Source organism: Mirounga leonina, unplaced genomic scaffold (genome assembly GCF_011800145.1).
Source record: "Mirounga leonina isolate KUSES-001 unplaced genomic scaffold, KU_Mleo_1.0 Mir_204, whole genome shotgun sequence".
Classification (NCBI taxonomy): Eukaryota; Metazoa; Chordata; class Mammalia; order Carnivora; family Phocidae; genus Mirounga; species Mirounga leonina.
Window position 1 is genome coordinate 6,009,436 of NW_023270513.1, and position 16,799 is coordinate 6,026,234.

Below are 16,799 nucleotides of genomic sequence, written 5' to 3' on the forward strand. Positions count from 1 at the left end.
TTCTTCCTGGTTCAGTTTTGGTAGTTTATACATCTCTAGGAATGCATCCATTTCTTCCAGATTATCTAATTTGCTGGCATAGAGTTGCTCATAATATGTTCTTATAATTGTTTGTATTTCTTTGGTGTTGGTTGTGATCTCTCCTCTTTCATTCATGATTTTATTTATTTGGGTCCTTTTTCTTTTCTTTTTTTTTTTTTCTTTTGGTCCTTTCTCTTTTCTTTTTGATAAGTTTGGCCAGGGGTTTATCGATCTTGTTAATAATTTCAAAGAACCAGCTCCTAGATTCGTTGATCTGTTATACTGTTCTTTTGGTTTCTATTTCATTGATTTCTGCTCTGATCTTTATTATTTCTCTTCTCCTGCTGGGCTTAGGCTTTATTTGTTGTTCTTTCTCCAGCTCCTTTAGGTGTAGGGTTAGGTTGTGTACTTGAGACCTTTCTTGTTTCTTGAGAAAGGCTTGTATTGCTATATACTTTCCTCTTAGGAACGCCTTTGCTGCATTCCAAAGATTTGGAACAGTTGTGTTTTCATTTTCATTTGTTTCCATGAGTTTTTTAAAATTCTTCTTTAATTTCCTGGTTGAACCATTCATTATTTAGTAGGATGCTCTTTAGCCTCCATGTATTTGAGTTCTTTCTGACTTTTCTCTTGTTATTGAGTTCTAGTTTCAAAACACTGTGGCCTGAAAATATGCAGGGAATGATCCCAATCTTTTGGTACTGGTTGAGACCTGATTTGTGACCTAGGATGTGATCGATTCTGGAGAATGTTCCATGGGCACTAGAGAAGAATGTGTATTCTGTTGCTTTGGGATGGAATGTTCTGAATATATCTGTGAAGTCCATTTGGTCCAGTGTGTCATTTAAAGTCTTTATTTCCTTGTTGATCTTTTGCTTAGATGATCTGTCCATTTCAGTGAGGGGGGTGTTAGAGTCCCCCACTATTATTGTATTGTTGTCGATGTGTTTCTTTGCTTTTGTTATTAATTGCCTTATATAATTGGCTGCTCCCATGTTAGGGGCATAGATATTTAAATTGTTAGATCTCTTGTTGGATAGACCCTTTAAGTATGATATAGTGTCCTTCCTCATCTCTTATTACAGTCTTTGGTTTAAAATCTAATTTGTCTGATATAAGGATTGCCACCCCAGCTTTCTTTTGGTGTCCATTAGCATGGTAAATGATTTTCCACCTCCTCACTTTCAATCTGGGGGTGTCTTTGGGTCTAAAATGAGTCTCTTGCAGACGGCATATTGATGGGTCTTGTTTTTTTTATCCAATCTGATACCCTGTGTCTTTTGATTGGGACATTTAGCCCATTTACATTCAGGGTAACTATTGAAAGATATGAATTGAGTGCCACTGTATTGCCTGTAAGGTGACTGTTACTGTATATTGTCTGTTTTCCTTTCTGGTCTATGTTACTTTTAGGCTCTCTCTTTGCTTAGAGGACCCCTTTCAATATTTCTTGTAGGGTTGGTTTCATGTTTGCAAATTCCTTTAGTTTTTGTTTGTCCTGCAAGCTTTTTATCTCTCCTTCTATTTTCAGTGACAGCCTAGCTGGATATAGTCTTCTTGGCTGCATATTTTTCTCATTTAGTGCTCTGAATATATCCTGCCAGTCCTTTCTGGCCTGCCAGCTGTCTGTGGATAGGTCTCCTTCTAGTCTTATGTTTCTATCATTGTAGGTTACAGATCTCTTCTCCCAAGCTGTTTCAGGATTTTCTCTTTCTCTCTGAGACTCATAAGTTTTACTACTAGATGTCAGGGTGTTGACCTATTTTTATTGATTTTGAAGGGGTTTCTCTGTGCCTCCTGGAGTTTGATGCCTGTTTCCTTCCCCAATTTAGGGAAGTTCTCTGCTATAATTTGCTCCAATACACCTTCTGCCCCTCTCTCTCTTTCTTCTTCTGGGATCCTAATTATTCTAATATGTTTCATCTTATGGTATCACTTATCTCTCGAATTCTGCCCTCGTGATCCAGTAGTTGTTTATCTCTCTTTTTCTCAGCTTCTTTATTTTCCATCATTTGGTCTTCTTTATCACTAATTTTCTCTTCTGCCTCATTTATCCTAACCATTAGAGCCTCCATTTTTTATTGTACCTCATTAATAGCCTTGTTGATTTCGACTTGGTTAGATTTTAGTTCTTTATTTCTCCAGAAAGGGTTTCTCTAATATCTTCCATGCTTTTTCAAGCCCAGCTAGTATCTTTAAAATCGTCATTCTGAACTCTAGTTTTGACATCTTACCAATGTCCGTATTGATTAAGTCCCTGGCAGTCGGTACTGCCTCTTGTTCTTTTTGTTGAGGTGATTTTTTTCCGTCTTGTCATTTTGTCCAGAGGAGAAAAGACGAATGAGAGAACACAATGCTAACAGGGTAACAACGACCCCAGAAAAATATACACTAAACAAATCAGAAGAGACCTTCCAGAAAGTGGTTGCTTTTCTGTTCAGAGAGTTGCTGCTATTCTTTTCTTTGATTTCCTGTTGAGTTCGTAGGTGTTCAGAATGGTTTGATCCCTATGTAGCTGAATTCCTGGGACCAGACAAAATTTAGGTCTCCTACTCCTCCACCATCTTGCTCCTCCCCCCGACTCATGTGGAATTTAAGAAACAAAACAAACATGGGGGAAAAAATGAAAGGAAAACCAAGAAGCTGACTCTTCACTATAGAGAACAAACTGATGGTTATCAGAGAGGAATTGTTTTGGGGATGGGTTAAATAGGTGATAGGGATTAAGGAGGGCACATGTTGTGGTAGCACCCTGTGCTTTATTTAGTGTTGAATTACTAAATTTTATACCTGAAATTAATATTACACTGTATATTAACTAATTGAATTTAAATAAAAACTTGAAGGAGCAAAATGGAAAGAGTGATAGCTGAAGGAAGGTAAGTCAGTTTTTCAATAAAGGTTCAGCAGGAGTCAATACGGGAGGTGCCCAGTCAGCTGGGCAAGAACTCTTTCCCTTTGTAACTGTGAATTTTGGAATGTTTTATCTTCCTTAGTCCTAGCAATCTGCCTTACTCTAAAAAGGGACTTTGAGATAGAAACCTTGGACGTAGAAAATTTAACTGGGCAAACATTTATAAAAGCATGCTTCCCATCTCTGTTCCTCACCTCAATGCTTTTCTGTGTCCTCATCAGCCTCATTCACCCCAGGTACAGTTTCCGACTAGTACTACTATTTCTCACTCAAAATTTTTGTCAGCTACTGTATTATTGGGATCAGCTGGTAAAAATTACACTTTGATGCCTGGTATTAGCAACATAAACACATGCTGGAGGCACAGTTGCAAGCATAACATCACGTGGAGACAAAGAACAGGTGATGGTAGGGGTATGTGACATGAGAACTTAAAGCTTTTCACACACGCACACACCAATCTCATTATGATCCAAAAATCTGGTGGGAGAAAGGTGGAAGGACAAAGTTCTGCTTCCTCATTTTTCCTTTGCTGCTCTGCCTTTTAGAAAAGTAGACTACATGCCGTGTAGGCTTGCCTACATATCCTATATTTCTTTGTGTATTTAAACCATTCTAAGACAGAATGGGAATGTATTTTAAAGGAAATTAGGGGCACCTGGGTGGCTCAGTTGGTTAAGTGTCTGCCTTCGGCTCAGGTCATGATCCCAGGGTCCTGGGATGAAGCCCCTCATCAGGCTCCCTGCTTAGCCGGGGAGTCTGCTTCTCCCTCTCCCTCTGCCCCTGCTTGTGTTCTCTCTCTCACTCACTCTCTCTCTCAAATAAACAAAATCTTAAAAAAAATAAAGAAAATTTAAGCAATGTGAATAAATTAGGGTAGAGAAAGGTGAGCTGCAGTCCACTGATTAAATTAACTCAAGCAAAGCACCATTGAGTGAGCAACTGGCAGGACTGTTTATAAATATACACAGCACTGTTTATTATGTTTCCTGACTTATCTCTTTGGTTATAAATCATGGTATCACAAAACTGTTAAGAAACCTTCCACGCTGCCATCTAATCCAACCTAAGCCACCTGTATTTGCTACACAAATCTGGCCATACTTGCCCTTCTCTATCCAAAGGGCACTTATGAGGTTGACATGCTTATGTAATCTTTCTGGACACTATTTTCTCACTACACTACTTTGGTTGTATTAACATGGTCTTTAGTAGTGCTTGCTCTGATGGGTGGAGAAAAGACTTCCTTCTGAGCCTCCTCACCTCGGTTTTCATCCTCGTTGTCTTCCCAGGGCTCTTCATTTGCTAGCAGTGGGTTTTGTGACTCATTCATAGACCTCATAGGGAAGGAGTGTCCATCACCAGGGCTGTTGGGGAAAGGAAGGCAGTGAACTCTTGCAGCTGACATAGACTTTTTGTGAATCTAATAACCCTCTTAGAAATAGGACTGGTTTCTTAGAAAGATTTAAACCATTTAGCTTATTCACTAAAGCCATGGTGGAATAGGGTTTTACAACAGCATCATTTAGTTGCTGTATTGCTTTCAATTTCTATGTCTTGTTTGTCTGCATCACTGTCAACTGTTTTGGTTTGTAAGCAACTGTTAAACTTGTTTCCCACAATGCCCAGCTATGGCAATATGCACATATTGCAGGCTTCATAAATATCATTTAATGATCATCCGAATTTATATCCAACTATCTTATTGCTTTGGTTCTAAATTTTCAACAAAAATTAGCAGATTCAGAATCATTGATATATTGGAGATAAGTTGCTGTGAATTGGTGATAGATATTAATGTCTGAATGTCCCGTTATTTGGCTTGTATGGCAGAAAGGTTATTAGGAACTATGGGAAACAGCCAGAATGAGGCATCTCTAGGAGTGCAGATTTTGGGGGCAATTACCCTCACGTGGGATCCACTTTGTGGATATCTTTGGTAATCTAGGGCTACCTCCTTGGTGAATCTCTGTCCACCAACAGATGGGATGCATTGGAGGGAACTAAGTTCTGGCTAGAGTGGGCTACAGTTTGAACATTTGAGAATATATATCTGACTGCATTGCAAATTTATATCTGAGTGACTTTTGAATTACTCATTTTATATTACCTATGCCTTTTCTCCTGTTCATAATTGTGGTTAACTGAAAGTTGACAGATTTTATTGATAGTTCTCTACAGAGGATGTAAGTATACTGATTATAAGTGAATGGGCTTTCATTTTTGTTTTTGTTTTTTTATTTCAGAGAAGACTCATTTTAGACCTTTCTTTGATGTAGTGATACTGTGTGTATTTGTATATGTGTGTTAGTGGGGTGCAAATAATTGCTGGTAACAGTTATTAATCAACATTACCCACCAACACAGTTTTGTCTTGCACTTTATAGCCAGGATAGTAGGATATACCATAGAGCTTAAATAAATGAGCCTGTGAAACACCAACTGGTACCACTTATCCACTTACAGCATTTTTAGGGTAGGTGTCCCCTCTGTTGTTTTCTTCTGATTTATTTGTACATATTTTTGCATATATTTTTGATCACAGAGTACATACCATTTCAATTCTACATTTTTCACTTAAAATAGAGGGAGCATTTCCCTTTACTATGACATAGTTTTAATAACTATTACTTATGACTACATAATATTCCAGTCAGTGGGGATATATATATATATATATATATATATATATAGCATATTGTTGAATGTTTAGGTTGGATGTTTCCTAATTATTGGCTGGAAATATTGTTGTGATGAACATTTTTATGCCTAGTTTGTTTGTTTTTAGGATAGATTTTTAGAAGTGGAATTACAGGACAATGGACATGTGGATTCTTATCATTTTTTATACATATTACCAAATTCATTTATAAAAGAGTGGTACCAGTTTACACTGTCACAAAGCATGAGAATGTCTATTTATCATACCCTCACCTCCTAATTTCTCTTTATTAACCTAGAAATAAAAAAGCTTGGGGAACAGAGTTTTTTACTGGACTGTTATTTGTTGCAAACCACAATTAAAACAGAATTTCCTATTTCAAGGCATGGTCCAGCATCAACTTCTTTCAGTGGTAATAATTACCTACCTGGACCCAATAGGTATTAACCAGAACTTCTTGTTATCTCCAAACACTTGCTGGATATTTTTGATGAAGCCAAGGTTGAACCCATTTTTCTCTGGGCCACTTGTAAACACTGGAGTACAGAAGGCCTCTAGGGCAGGATAGGGGAGTTGAAGAGAAGAGGAAGAAAGCAATAAAGGAACAAAGTTCAGGACTATCATGATCTTACAGTTCTCCATGAATGTGACTTGATGCTACAATATCTTTTTGCTGTGGTAGCATTGGCCTCTCATCCTTAGTTATTGTTAAATTACTTAGTAAAAACAAGTTTCATTACTTAATACAAAATAATTTTGTTATTAAATGCAAAGAATTGGTACTCTATTTTTTTAAAGGCAGAAGAATCACATAATGGTAGAAATAATTAAGCAGCCATCGGGGAACTATATATTTTGTGCTGCTGCATTGTAAGGCATGAGAGAACAAATTTAACAGTACTTTATTTGAATCTAAGTGGCAACAGCAGCCCAGTGGTCTCCATCTTTAGAGCTGGGACTAAAGTAATGATGCATAAAGAGTTGGTAATGACATTGATTTGGTTTTGACATTTCAGAAATGACATTTCAGAAATGAAGATGTTTACACTGAAACCTGTGAATGTAAGAAACTGAGTTTTACTCCAGTAAAAATGTCAACAGATGAACTATAATCACTTCAAAGACTGAGGAGTTGGACCATGTGAGTGCACATTATTTTTAGACACACATTTATCCCATTAAGCAAAAAATACTTTCACTGTTGGACTGGCTGCATCTAGCCATTTCCCGTTTGTTCTTTGTTTTCAAATTCTGTTATCGTGAAGTTTTTAGTACTTCTCTACTTTGTAGTTATGTCTAAGCCAAATGTGCTGATCTACTACCCTAGCAACTAAGTGCTACAGATATCTGGTTTAGAAAAGGAGTGTAAATATTTTCTTAGCTATTGGCATTATTAGTAAATGAGTTCCAAATGTATAGTGGCTTTTGTACTAAACTTTGCTCAATCTATCTTAGCTAAACATTCAATATTTGGACACTTTCTCCTCACTCCTCATGCATTTATTTGTATACAATGTAAATATTTGTTTCACGATAGATGAAATAAAGTTGTTACAGTGGAATCCAGCAGAAACATAATTCTCCAAATAACAGCCTGGAGTATAGAGTAACAGAAAAAAAAAAGTTCATTTCTTGTACTTATTTTCTAGAAACTCACTTATTCAGTGTATTTATCATATTCCCAGTCCTCCACAGCTCCTTGATGATTGTAGATATCCAGTGATTTGTTGGTTTGGATTCTTTCTCAGCACTCTGTCTTTGGATGCCCTCAATAATTTAGAGTCTTCTATCTTTATTAACCTTCACCTCTCCCTTCTGATGTTCCCTTCTGTACTGATTTTTCCTCCATTTCCTCATGTGAACACCTTTTAGAAATTTTTCAAGCTATAAATTTGGGATGTTATTACCCAATGTGAATTATAAAGAGCAATGATCCATTTTGGTTTTGTGTGAGGTTTCATTCAATAATGCTTTATTCATTCACTATGGCTCTCCAGTTTGGTTAAACGTGTTTACATCTGTCTCAGTTTGTAAGCAAAAGAATGTCACTACAAATAAAATGCTTCACTGGAACTTTTTCTCTTCCTTGGGAATAATCCATATGCCACTATGATATACATTAATGTGTTTCTTCCCTCATCTTAATATCCAGTCTTACCTAAGGTGGTTTTGTTTCTGCTGACGAGCCAACAATGGTAACCAAAGAGAATCACAAGGCTGACAAAAAACATGCAGGCCACAAAGAGGAGGAAAAGAACATGGAACTTTGAGCGAACACTGGGCAATTCCCCCTAGAACAGAAATAATAAACAAATAGAAACAAAGGATTAAAGTGATAAGGCTTGGCTAGTTTTTCTGTATGTTAGCACTTTTCTCATATGTATAAAATGTCTAGCTATAATTAAAAAAACAGATTTTATAAAATTTTTATAAAAGTTCTTTCTGTTGATGACCATACCTCATTATGGATATGCTTTCAGCCTACAAAGCCTAAAATGGATCCTTGATTAAGTTCAGTGTAAAACAGAGTATATACTGCAGCAATTAGAAAATAGTAGTGTAAGAAGGATATATTCAGGCCATAATTGGTATGCAACATCTTAAGGCTAGTACTCCATTTAGTTTGCAAATTATGAATCACTGGCCAGAGGTGATCTTGAGGTCATATGGTTCATCCTCTTGTCTCAAGATGGGTTATTCTGAAATACTTTATATATCATGTTTCCTTGGACATATGTATGTTGAAAACATCACAGTGATACCTGTAGGAAGTTAAAACACATAGGTAGAATTTCAAAATGCTCTACCCATAAGTTATAACCCGACTTTAAAGCTAGTGAAAATTTGTGGATGTTTTTTATAGTTGAAGTAGAAGGTGTTGGTATATCAAATTCTGTGAAATAGCTCTTTAGACAGTAAAATCAAGCAGGAGTTGACAGGCAATTGTAAAAGTAGGTAGCTAAAGACTTTTATAGTTATCTGGGACATCTTATTTTCCATGTGGTGCCAACCTTCTTTTTTTACATGCAGCCCTAAACCAGCATGCACATTTTATCTTCTGAAGAGAACTTTAGAAAACATTTTCAGTTTTGGAGTAAGCAGTTGAGAGAAGTTTTTTATTTCCCCCTTTCCTGTGCTGATCATTTTTTTGGCATGATGAATTGCATTAAAGTATTTCCAAATGCTCTTGAGTAGTAAAGTTAAAGGTGATTCTTGATTGAAGTGGACTTTAACATTAGGGACTGGTTCTACTTCAATTTGGAAGGAAAAAATTAGGACTTGGAAACACTTGGAAAATTCAGATAGCATGGATTTTTTTCTTAGAGAAAATTTTTATTCATTTTGATGTAAGGAAATATTGGGGATCTTTCGGAGTATATATGTTTGAAGGATGAAGATAAGGAGAAGTCAGTCAGTCAGATGTTTTCAGCTGACGAGTAGTCTGGGTAAAATTTACATGGGGGTAGAGCAGCCCAGGACATAGTTACCTCAAGGACTTCAACCTTCAGAAAACTTCATCTGAAGCTCCTTTCTGAAATGATCCTTCCACAAAATCTTGGCCTAAGCTCCCAAACTAAATTTGATTGGCTTGTGTTTGTTTTGTTTTGAGTTTATAGGAAAAAAATTATATATTGTTTTGTAGTGGGTTTTGCCTAGCTAGGTTTTTGCTTTCATAATCTCTACTTTTTGAGTATGTTTATTAAAGCTTTTAAAGCTTACATTTATTTTACTTCTTATCTTTCATATTTAAATGGGCAATAGGAAATGTCTAGGCAAGAGGGACAGATAGAAAGTCAGTTCACACCCTGGGTAGCTAAGCTGGAAGTCTTTTCCTCCCCTAATTACTTTTGTAGAACTGTCCTTTGTCTGCCAAAGGATATCCCTTGATAAAGTCCCCCCCCCCCCCCCCCCCCCGCCTTTTTTTGTTGTTGTTAGAAGAGGTTGATGGCCCTGTGTTTGAAATTACCTTCCCAGGAGATAACCATGCTAAATTACTCAAAGCAATAACCACCAGAAACAGTTCAGAGGAATACTGGTAGAATAATACTACTATCTTGGTTCTAAAATAATTCATAGTCTCTGTGAAGAGATTCATGGCCCAGTGTGGAAGGTGTATATTACTACTTTTTTCATAGGGTAAAAGATCAATTTCCTATCAAAGTTGCTACTCTTTAACTTAATATATGGAGGAAAAACATGACCTGATCATTGTCTTCTGAATTCTTTATTCCAAAGGAGCTATAGCTTCTCTACTGCAGGACCATAATGGGCGGTAGGATATGGTGTAGTGTTTAAGATCTCTGGGCTTAGGGTCAGATAGCCTCCAGTCCTGACTGAAACTTACAAGCTGGGTAATCCTGAGCAAGTCACTTAACTACTATGAGCCCCAGTTTTATCATTTTTAAATGAGACTACAATTCCTATTTTGTGTACTTTATAAGGTTGTGTTGAGGAGAAGATGAAATAATAGATATGAAAGTGCTTTGAAAATGGTAAAGTATCATACAAACGGAGGCTGCTGTTCTTAGGAGAACCGCTAGTCACCTTGATACATGGTTTTTAAAATATATGGCAGTGTTTACTTTTTATTTTAAGGTGCGACTCAATTTAAATTGAAAAAGCCATCTCTAAACCACCCCAAAGTGCTTTCTGGCTGGAGAGACTGCATAGAAGCATTTTTCTGAATCATCAATGCCCTTTTCATTATGAGAGCAAGCCAAGACAGGTTTTCTTACATCCCATCTGTCAGGCATGAGCTAATCTATTTTAGAGAAAAAATGAGGGAATAGGAAAAAGACAAGGCTATGCTCATCTTGTGCTCGTGAATACTGGCATATTTTTGGTAATTAATTCACAACCAAATATTATCTTTCAAGAGTGAAAAAAAAAGTGTACAGCACCTGGATGGCATTGTGGTATTTGATGATTGACTGAGTTGGAGGGCCAAGGCAAAATGTGTAAAATGCAACATTGTTTACTCCGTTATGAGTTCTTAAACAGTAGCTACTCTGTTGAAGACCAAGTAAGGTCTGTAGTGAAGACAAGGCTGACACTTTCTCTGCTGAATTGGATACAGTAGATTTTCTTTACATTCAGGGTAGTAGCTCAGTGTGTGAATGGGATGCCAAACAGGTCATGAAAACTTGAGCAATAGATAAGAGATCCTGAGATATGGAAAGGAGCCAAAGAAGAGATGCCAAGATAATGAATCATTTTGTATTTGGGGAAAATTTATGAGAAAACTTCATTTCTCCTTATATTTTTGTATCTCTGAGTTGAAGATTTTTTTTAAAGATTTTATCAATATTTGTCAGAGAGAGAGAGAGCGAGCATGAGCAGGGGAAGGGGCAGAGGGAGAAGCAGGCTCCCCGCTGAGCAAGGAACCTGATGCAGGGCTAGATCCCAGGACCCTGGGATCATGATCTGAGCCAAAGGCGGAGGCTTAACCAACTGAGCCACCCAGGTGTCCCTGAGTTGAAGATTTTGATGTACATTATATAATTCCTGATTCTTATTTATTTATTTGAGAGAGAGAGAGCGCGCGCATGAGAGAGTGCACAAGCCGGAGGGTGGGTAGTGGCAGGGGGAGAAGCAGACTCTCTGCTGAGCAGGGAGCCCAATGTGGGACTCGATCCCAGGGCCCTGGGATCATGACCTGAGCCAAAGGCAGACACTTAACTGACTGAGCCACCCAGGCGCCCCATAATTCCTGATTCTTAAAGTTATTAAATATCTGAATTGATTAAGAAAGTTGGGAAAATGGAAAGCACATATCACTGTAATTTTTTATACTATATTTTCTACACTAGTAGGGATCAAAGCACTAATTAATAATTTACTCTCAGGTATTTAGGTTCTCACTGCCTCTCTTTCTTTGTTCTCCACTTTATTATAATCTTTAGTCTGGTCACAGGATTCACATTCTTTCCCTGTTGTTTTACCTCTTCACCTGACGTGAGATATTCCTATTATATGGGCTCCTGTACAATTCCTTCAGTAATTACTAATAGCTCTGCCCACATCTGTCTTTTGCTATTTAGGTTCAGTTTGGACAACCCTCATCATGGAAGGTTATGATATTTTAACTACTGTACTGGAATTGTGGGGAAGGGATATCTTCTGGAGTCCATTGACATGAAATAAAAAAAAATTCACTATACTGCTGCCAGACCCCACACACATACGTAAAGTAAAAATCTGCCTTCAATTCGTTTGGAAATAGATGGGATATGGTTGAAATCTTCAAGTAGAAGAAATGTGAAATTCTCTTTTAGATTTCACTATAATCATCAAAATCATTAAGAAGGTAAAAGTACTTTACCTTTCAACATATGTTTCATTTGACCTTGGCAATGAGCCAGGGAAGCAGGTAACAGGGCCAGTATTAGAACCCAGGGAAGCAGGTAACAGAGCCAGTATTAGAACTCAGTTTTTCTAATTCCCAACCCAGTGTTTGTCATATAAAGCTCAAATAAGACTCCCCATTTCATTTTGGTTATGTGCGAAGATGAGTCAATGAATCTTTTTGTCCAGTAGGAATTTTGCAACTCTCCTTTGAACAGGAAATGAGAAAGTATTTTCGGACAATGAGGGAATATTTGTTTGGTTTTTTTTTTTTTAGATTTTATTTATTTATTTATTTGACAGAGAGAGACACAGCGAGAGAGGGAACACAAGCAGGGGGAGTGGGAGAGGGAGAAGCAGGCTTCCTGCAGAGCAGGGAGCCCGATGCGGGGCTCGATCCCAGGACCCTGGGACCATGACCCAAGCCGAAGGCAGACGCTTAACGACTGAGCCACCCAGGCGCCCCGAGGGAATATTTTGTTAGCATTTTTCTTAGGAAACTAGAGATTCAAAATTAGTTTCAACATTTTAAAAATCTATAATTGGTAAGAAGTGGATATTTTAAACTTGACTAGGTAAATACATTGTAAAGAATCACTAAGAGTCAAGAGGTTAGGTTCCCAAAGGTCTTAACAAGATTCTCATGTATGACAGAAATTTAAGTGGAATCCTTAAATAACAAACTCCTAAATCTCAGAATATTCCACATGGGAAACTTGTTTTTGGTGGCTTCCTTTCTGGTTATCTTAGTATTTCAAAATGTAAAAAGGAAAGTTGAAAAATGTCACAGATGTGTGTTTTGGGGGTGACCTTTCAGGGTTATTTAACTTACTCTCCAGTATTTGATGAAATAGTTGAAGACTGTTGTAGCAATGTACAGGCAGTAGAGAACAGAATAAGCTAAGAACTGAAGAAAGAATTTGTAGTTGGAAAAGCCAATGCAATTATTAACCCTAAAAAAAAAAAGAAAAGAATTTGAAATCAGGATCCATTGATTGAGAACACACTGATACATAAATGAACAAAGCAATGGAAGGACGTTATTCTTGCTGCTTTATTATGTGTTGTGTAGAAACTCAACAGAAGTCCCTTAATAGAAACAGACTAGAAAAACAAGTTCATGTCTCACTTCTTTCTCTTTTCATTTACAGGCATAGAGACACCTGGCCTACTTAATAGTTCTGGACTGGTTCCTGACCCACCCAAGAAAACCTGAATCTTGGATGCTAAAAACCTACTATAATCTCAACAGCTACACTTAGTACAGTGTGGCATGTTCTCTTTGTAGTTAGATGTTTCAGACTGGTTCTCTAGGTCAGACATACAAAATTTGGAGAATTACTGAAGTTAATGATCTAGAATATTTCAAACATCAAGACAACTAAAAACAGAACTTAATTGTATAATGTCAAAGAAGAGAACTATTTGTGCTTGATTTCATTACTACACCCAATTACTAAAGCTAATGGACAAAAGACCATTAGTTTTGTGAGCTCAGGAATTCACTACCATACCTTTGGTGGTATATTTATTTTTGCTTTAAAATGTTATGCCTGCCCTGCCCCCCATGTATATACAAGACCCAGTGATTTATGGTTAGAGAAACAAACATGTTACAACTGTGCTTAGGAAAATAGGCATTTTGAGCAACTTTGACCCTTTCAGAATAAAGACATGAATCAAAGGGACATACCAAGGGCAGTGATGGTCCATTTTTAATACACACCTACAAAAGAAACAAAATACAGTGTAATAAGTGGAGCTACGGAAATGAAGTAATACCTCATAATTGAACTCAAGTCTCACCAGTATTTTTACATGGTACCAGTACACTCATTCCTAGATTTCCACTATAAGCTACTGCAAAATTATTTTGTTCTCAGTTATTTCTTGGATGAGCCAATCACAACACTTTATAGGATTATACGGGCAGCAAGTTACATGCCTAGAAGTCTAAGATATCTCCCCTCATTTTGCTCAATATACAGATTAATAAAAATACAGAAGAAAACATATGGCTACAGTCTGTTAAAATAAAAGACAAATGGAGACCATCCTTGCAAATTTCTCAAGCTGACAAAACCAGTTTAGTCATACAAGCAAAGCTTAATTTAGCTTATTTTATAAGACTGACCTGACCTGGGTCATTTCTTGCTTATGCCTCTGGAAATCATTAAAATTTAAACTGTTTTCTAAGGTTGATATAAAGTAACCACTGACCAATTCTCTATCATTTAAGAAAATTATGAATATCCTAACCACTGTGAAGAATAAAAAGGCCTTGTTTTCTCACTATATAAGCTGTTTTATAACAATATATCTCAAGCCTCATTTTATGTTTTGGTTTGAGTGCTCCCAGTTTGCAAACTGTCTTTCTGGTGTGTACACAATAAAATTTTACTAATTAGGGGCCCCTGGGTGGCTCAGTCAATTGTCTGCCTTCAGCTCAGTTCATGATCCTGGGATCCTGGGATCGAGCCCCACGTTGGGCTCCCTGCTCAGCCAGGAGCCTGCTTCTCTCTTTCCCTCTGCCCCTCCCCTGCTTGTGCTCTCTCTCTCTCAAATAAATAAATAAAATCTTTAAAAAAATAAAAAAAATTACTAATTACTACTCTCGTGATTTATTTATTTTACTTTGGCTATTTCTGATCTTTTGACAGATCTCTCTGAATCAATAGTAAGAGAAATATGGGTGGAACATAACACCCAAGAAGAAGGACATGAAGATTATATTTATTAACATACAGATGTGACTTTACAAAGCTGGAATAATTCGAGTAACAAAATAAAGTGGTACTGAGGTATAACCCAAAATATAAAGTGATTATCCATGCCTATATAGTTATATGAATAATAAACAAATAAAGAAACAAATAAGGGAGAAGAGTCAAATCTCTCAAGAGAAGAATTCCAAACAATTTATGTAGATATTCTGCCTTCAAGGAGGGGGAGCATAATTTTCCATTCCTTTAGTTTGGGCTATACATAGTGACTTCCTTCCAAAGGGTAAAGGAAGCAGCAGAGGAAGAGTAAATTTATATTAGAGAAATCTGACAAACACTACCTCAGCCAGATGATCAAGATTAATATGATAAGATCAAGATGAACATGATAAGTCATGTTCATAATATGTGTCCTTGATACAATACAATGATAATGGTATTTTACCTCTATGCTCTTCCTACCCAAAACACAGTACCCAAGTCTAATCATGAGAAAAATATCAGACAAACCCCAACTGAGGGATATTCTACAAAATACTTGATCATTAATCCTAAAATCCTAAAAACTGTCATGGTTATCAAAAACAAGTAAAGTCTGAGAAACTGTAAGAGCTAAAAGAACCTGGGAAGACATGCCAACTAAATGTAATGTGGTATCCTGGATGGGATCTTAGAAAAGAAAAAGAACATTAGAGAAAAACTGAGGAATTCTAAACAGAGTATGGACTTCAAATAAAAATAATGTATTGATGTTGGTTCATTAGTTGTAACAAATGTATCATACTAATGTAAGATGTTGATAATAGGGGAAACTGGATGTAGGACATATGAGAACTATCATCACAATAATTCTATAAATCTAAACTGTTCTGAGACAGAACATTTATTTTTTTTTAATTTTTTAAATTTTTATTTATTTATTTATTTTTAAAGATTTTTTTTATTTATTTGAGAGAGAGAGAACATAAGAGAGAGAGAGCAGAAGCAGGGGGGGCAGCAGAGGTAGAGAGAGAAGCAGGCTCCCCGCTGAGCAGGGAGCCCAATGCAGGGCTCGATCCCAGGACCCCATGATTATGGCCTGAGCTGAAGGCAGATGCTTAACCGACTGAGCCACCCAGGCGCCCCATTTTTTAATTTTTTAAAAAGTTTTATTTGACAGAGAGAGTGTGAGCAGGGGGAGGAGCAGAGGGAGAGGGGGAGAAGCAGACTCCCCACTGAGCGTGGAACCTGACCTGGGGCTCCATCTCAGGACCCTGAGATCATGACCTGAGCCGAAATCAAATGTCGGACGCTCAACCGACTGAGCCACCCAGGCACCCCGAACATTTATTTTTAAAATGGAGTTTTATATCTCTTTCCTATCTTTAGAATAGTTTGAATAATCGTCATTCTAAGAGGGTATGTGGCATGTGTTCATTATGATTGAAAGGAAATGCTCTTATCTAGGCATGGTCACATGTTAGGATCAGTCAGGTTGTTGTCCAAGCTCAGCCCAGGGGAAATATGGATGTCACTTACATGGCACAGACAGAGCAGTGGTGGCAGCGATCAGGCTTGATCAAATGGCACCGGTCACAGAATCTAACAGCTATAGGAAAAATAAGGTGGTTAGCATTGGTTAGGGCTCAATATGACACCATATATCTTACTAGCCTATCTGGATGTCTTGTTATACACTGATTACAGGTAGTCAAGCTCATCTCATTTACCAAGAAAAAGGCAGATCACAGAAGAGAATTGTGGTATGTATTTTTTTTCCTTGTTAGATCAATCTTGAAGGCACCTTTTGGGGGATGAAGGTAAAGGGAAAAGTTTTCATATCTGGATATCTGATAATAAGATTTGGTATTATAAAACAAACTATGCTGTCAACTGCTTAAGTGATCTTGGGAAAACCATTCAGATTCTGTTTACTCCAACTTTCCTATATGAAAACAATTAATTCAGTTGACCATTTCACAGATGAAGGAAGTAAAGACTTGAGCCATATCAAGTGACTTACACAAGATCACACAGCAAGTGAGTGGCAGGACTGTGACCAATATAGTTTTTCTGACCCCTTATTTCACTCAGGGTTCTCTTCACTCTATAAGTCTGATATAAAAAAAAATTCTCCCTCCCTCTTCCTTCCTTC

At 37.2% G+C, this 16,799-nt stretch overlaps 1 protein-coding gene across 1 annotated transcript in view; it reads right to left on the bottom strand.

Moving 5' to 3' along the window:
• ZDHHC15 (zinc finger DHHC-type palmitoyltransferase 15) overlaps positions 1-16,799 on the bottom strand; it is a 153,808-nt gene that overhangs the window by 44,203 nt on the left and 92,806 nt on the right. The window contains exons 5-10 of the mRNA XM_035028780.1: positions 16,184-16,253; positions 13,636-13,668; positions 12,775-12,895; positions 7,756-7,888; positions 6,025-6,151; positions 4,199-4,302 (exon numbers count right to left, since the gene is read on the bottom strand). Of these exons, the coding sequence (XP_034884671.1) occupies positions 4,199-4,302; positions 6,025-6,151; positions 7,756-7,888; positions 12,775-12,895; positions 13,636-13,668; positions 16,184-16,253 (588 nt within the window). The remainder of the gene's footprint in view (positions 1-4,198; positions 4,303-6,024; positions 6,152-7,755; positions 7,889-12,774; positions 12,896-13,635; positions 13,669-16,183; positions 16,254-16,799) is intronic.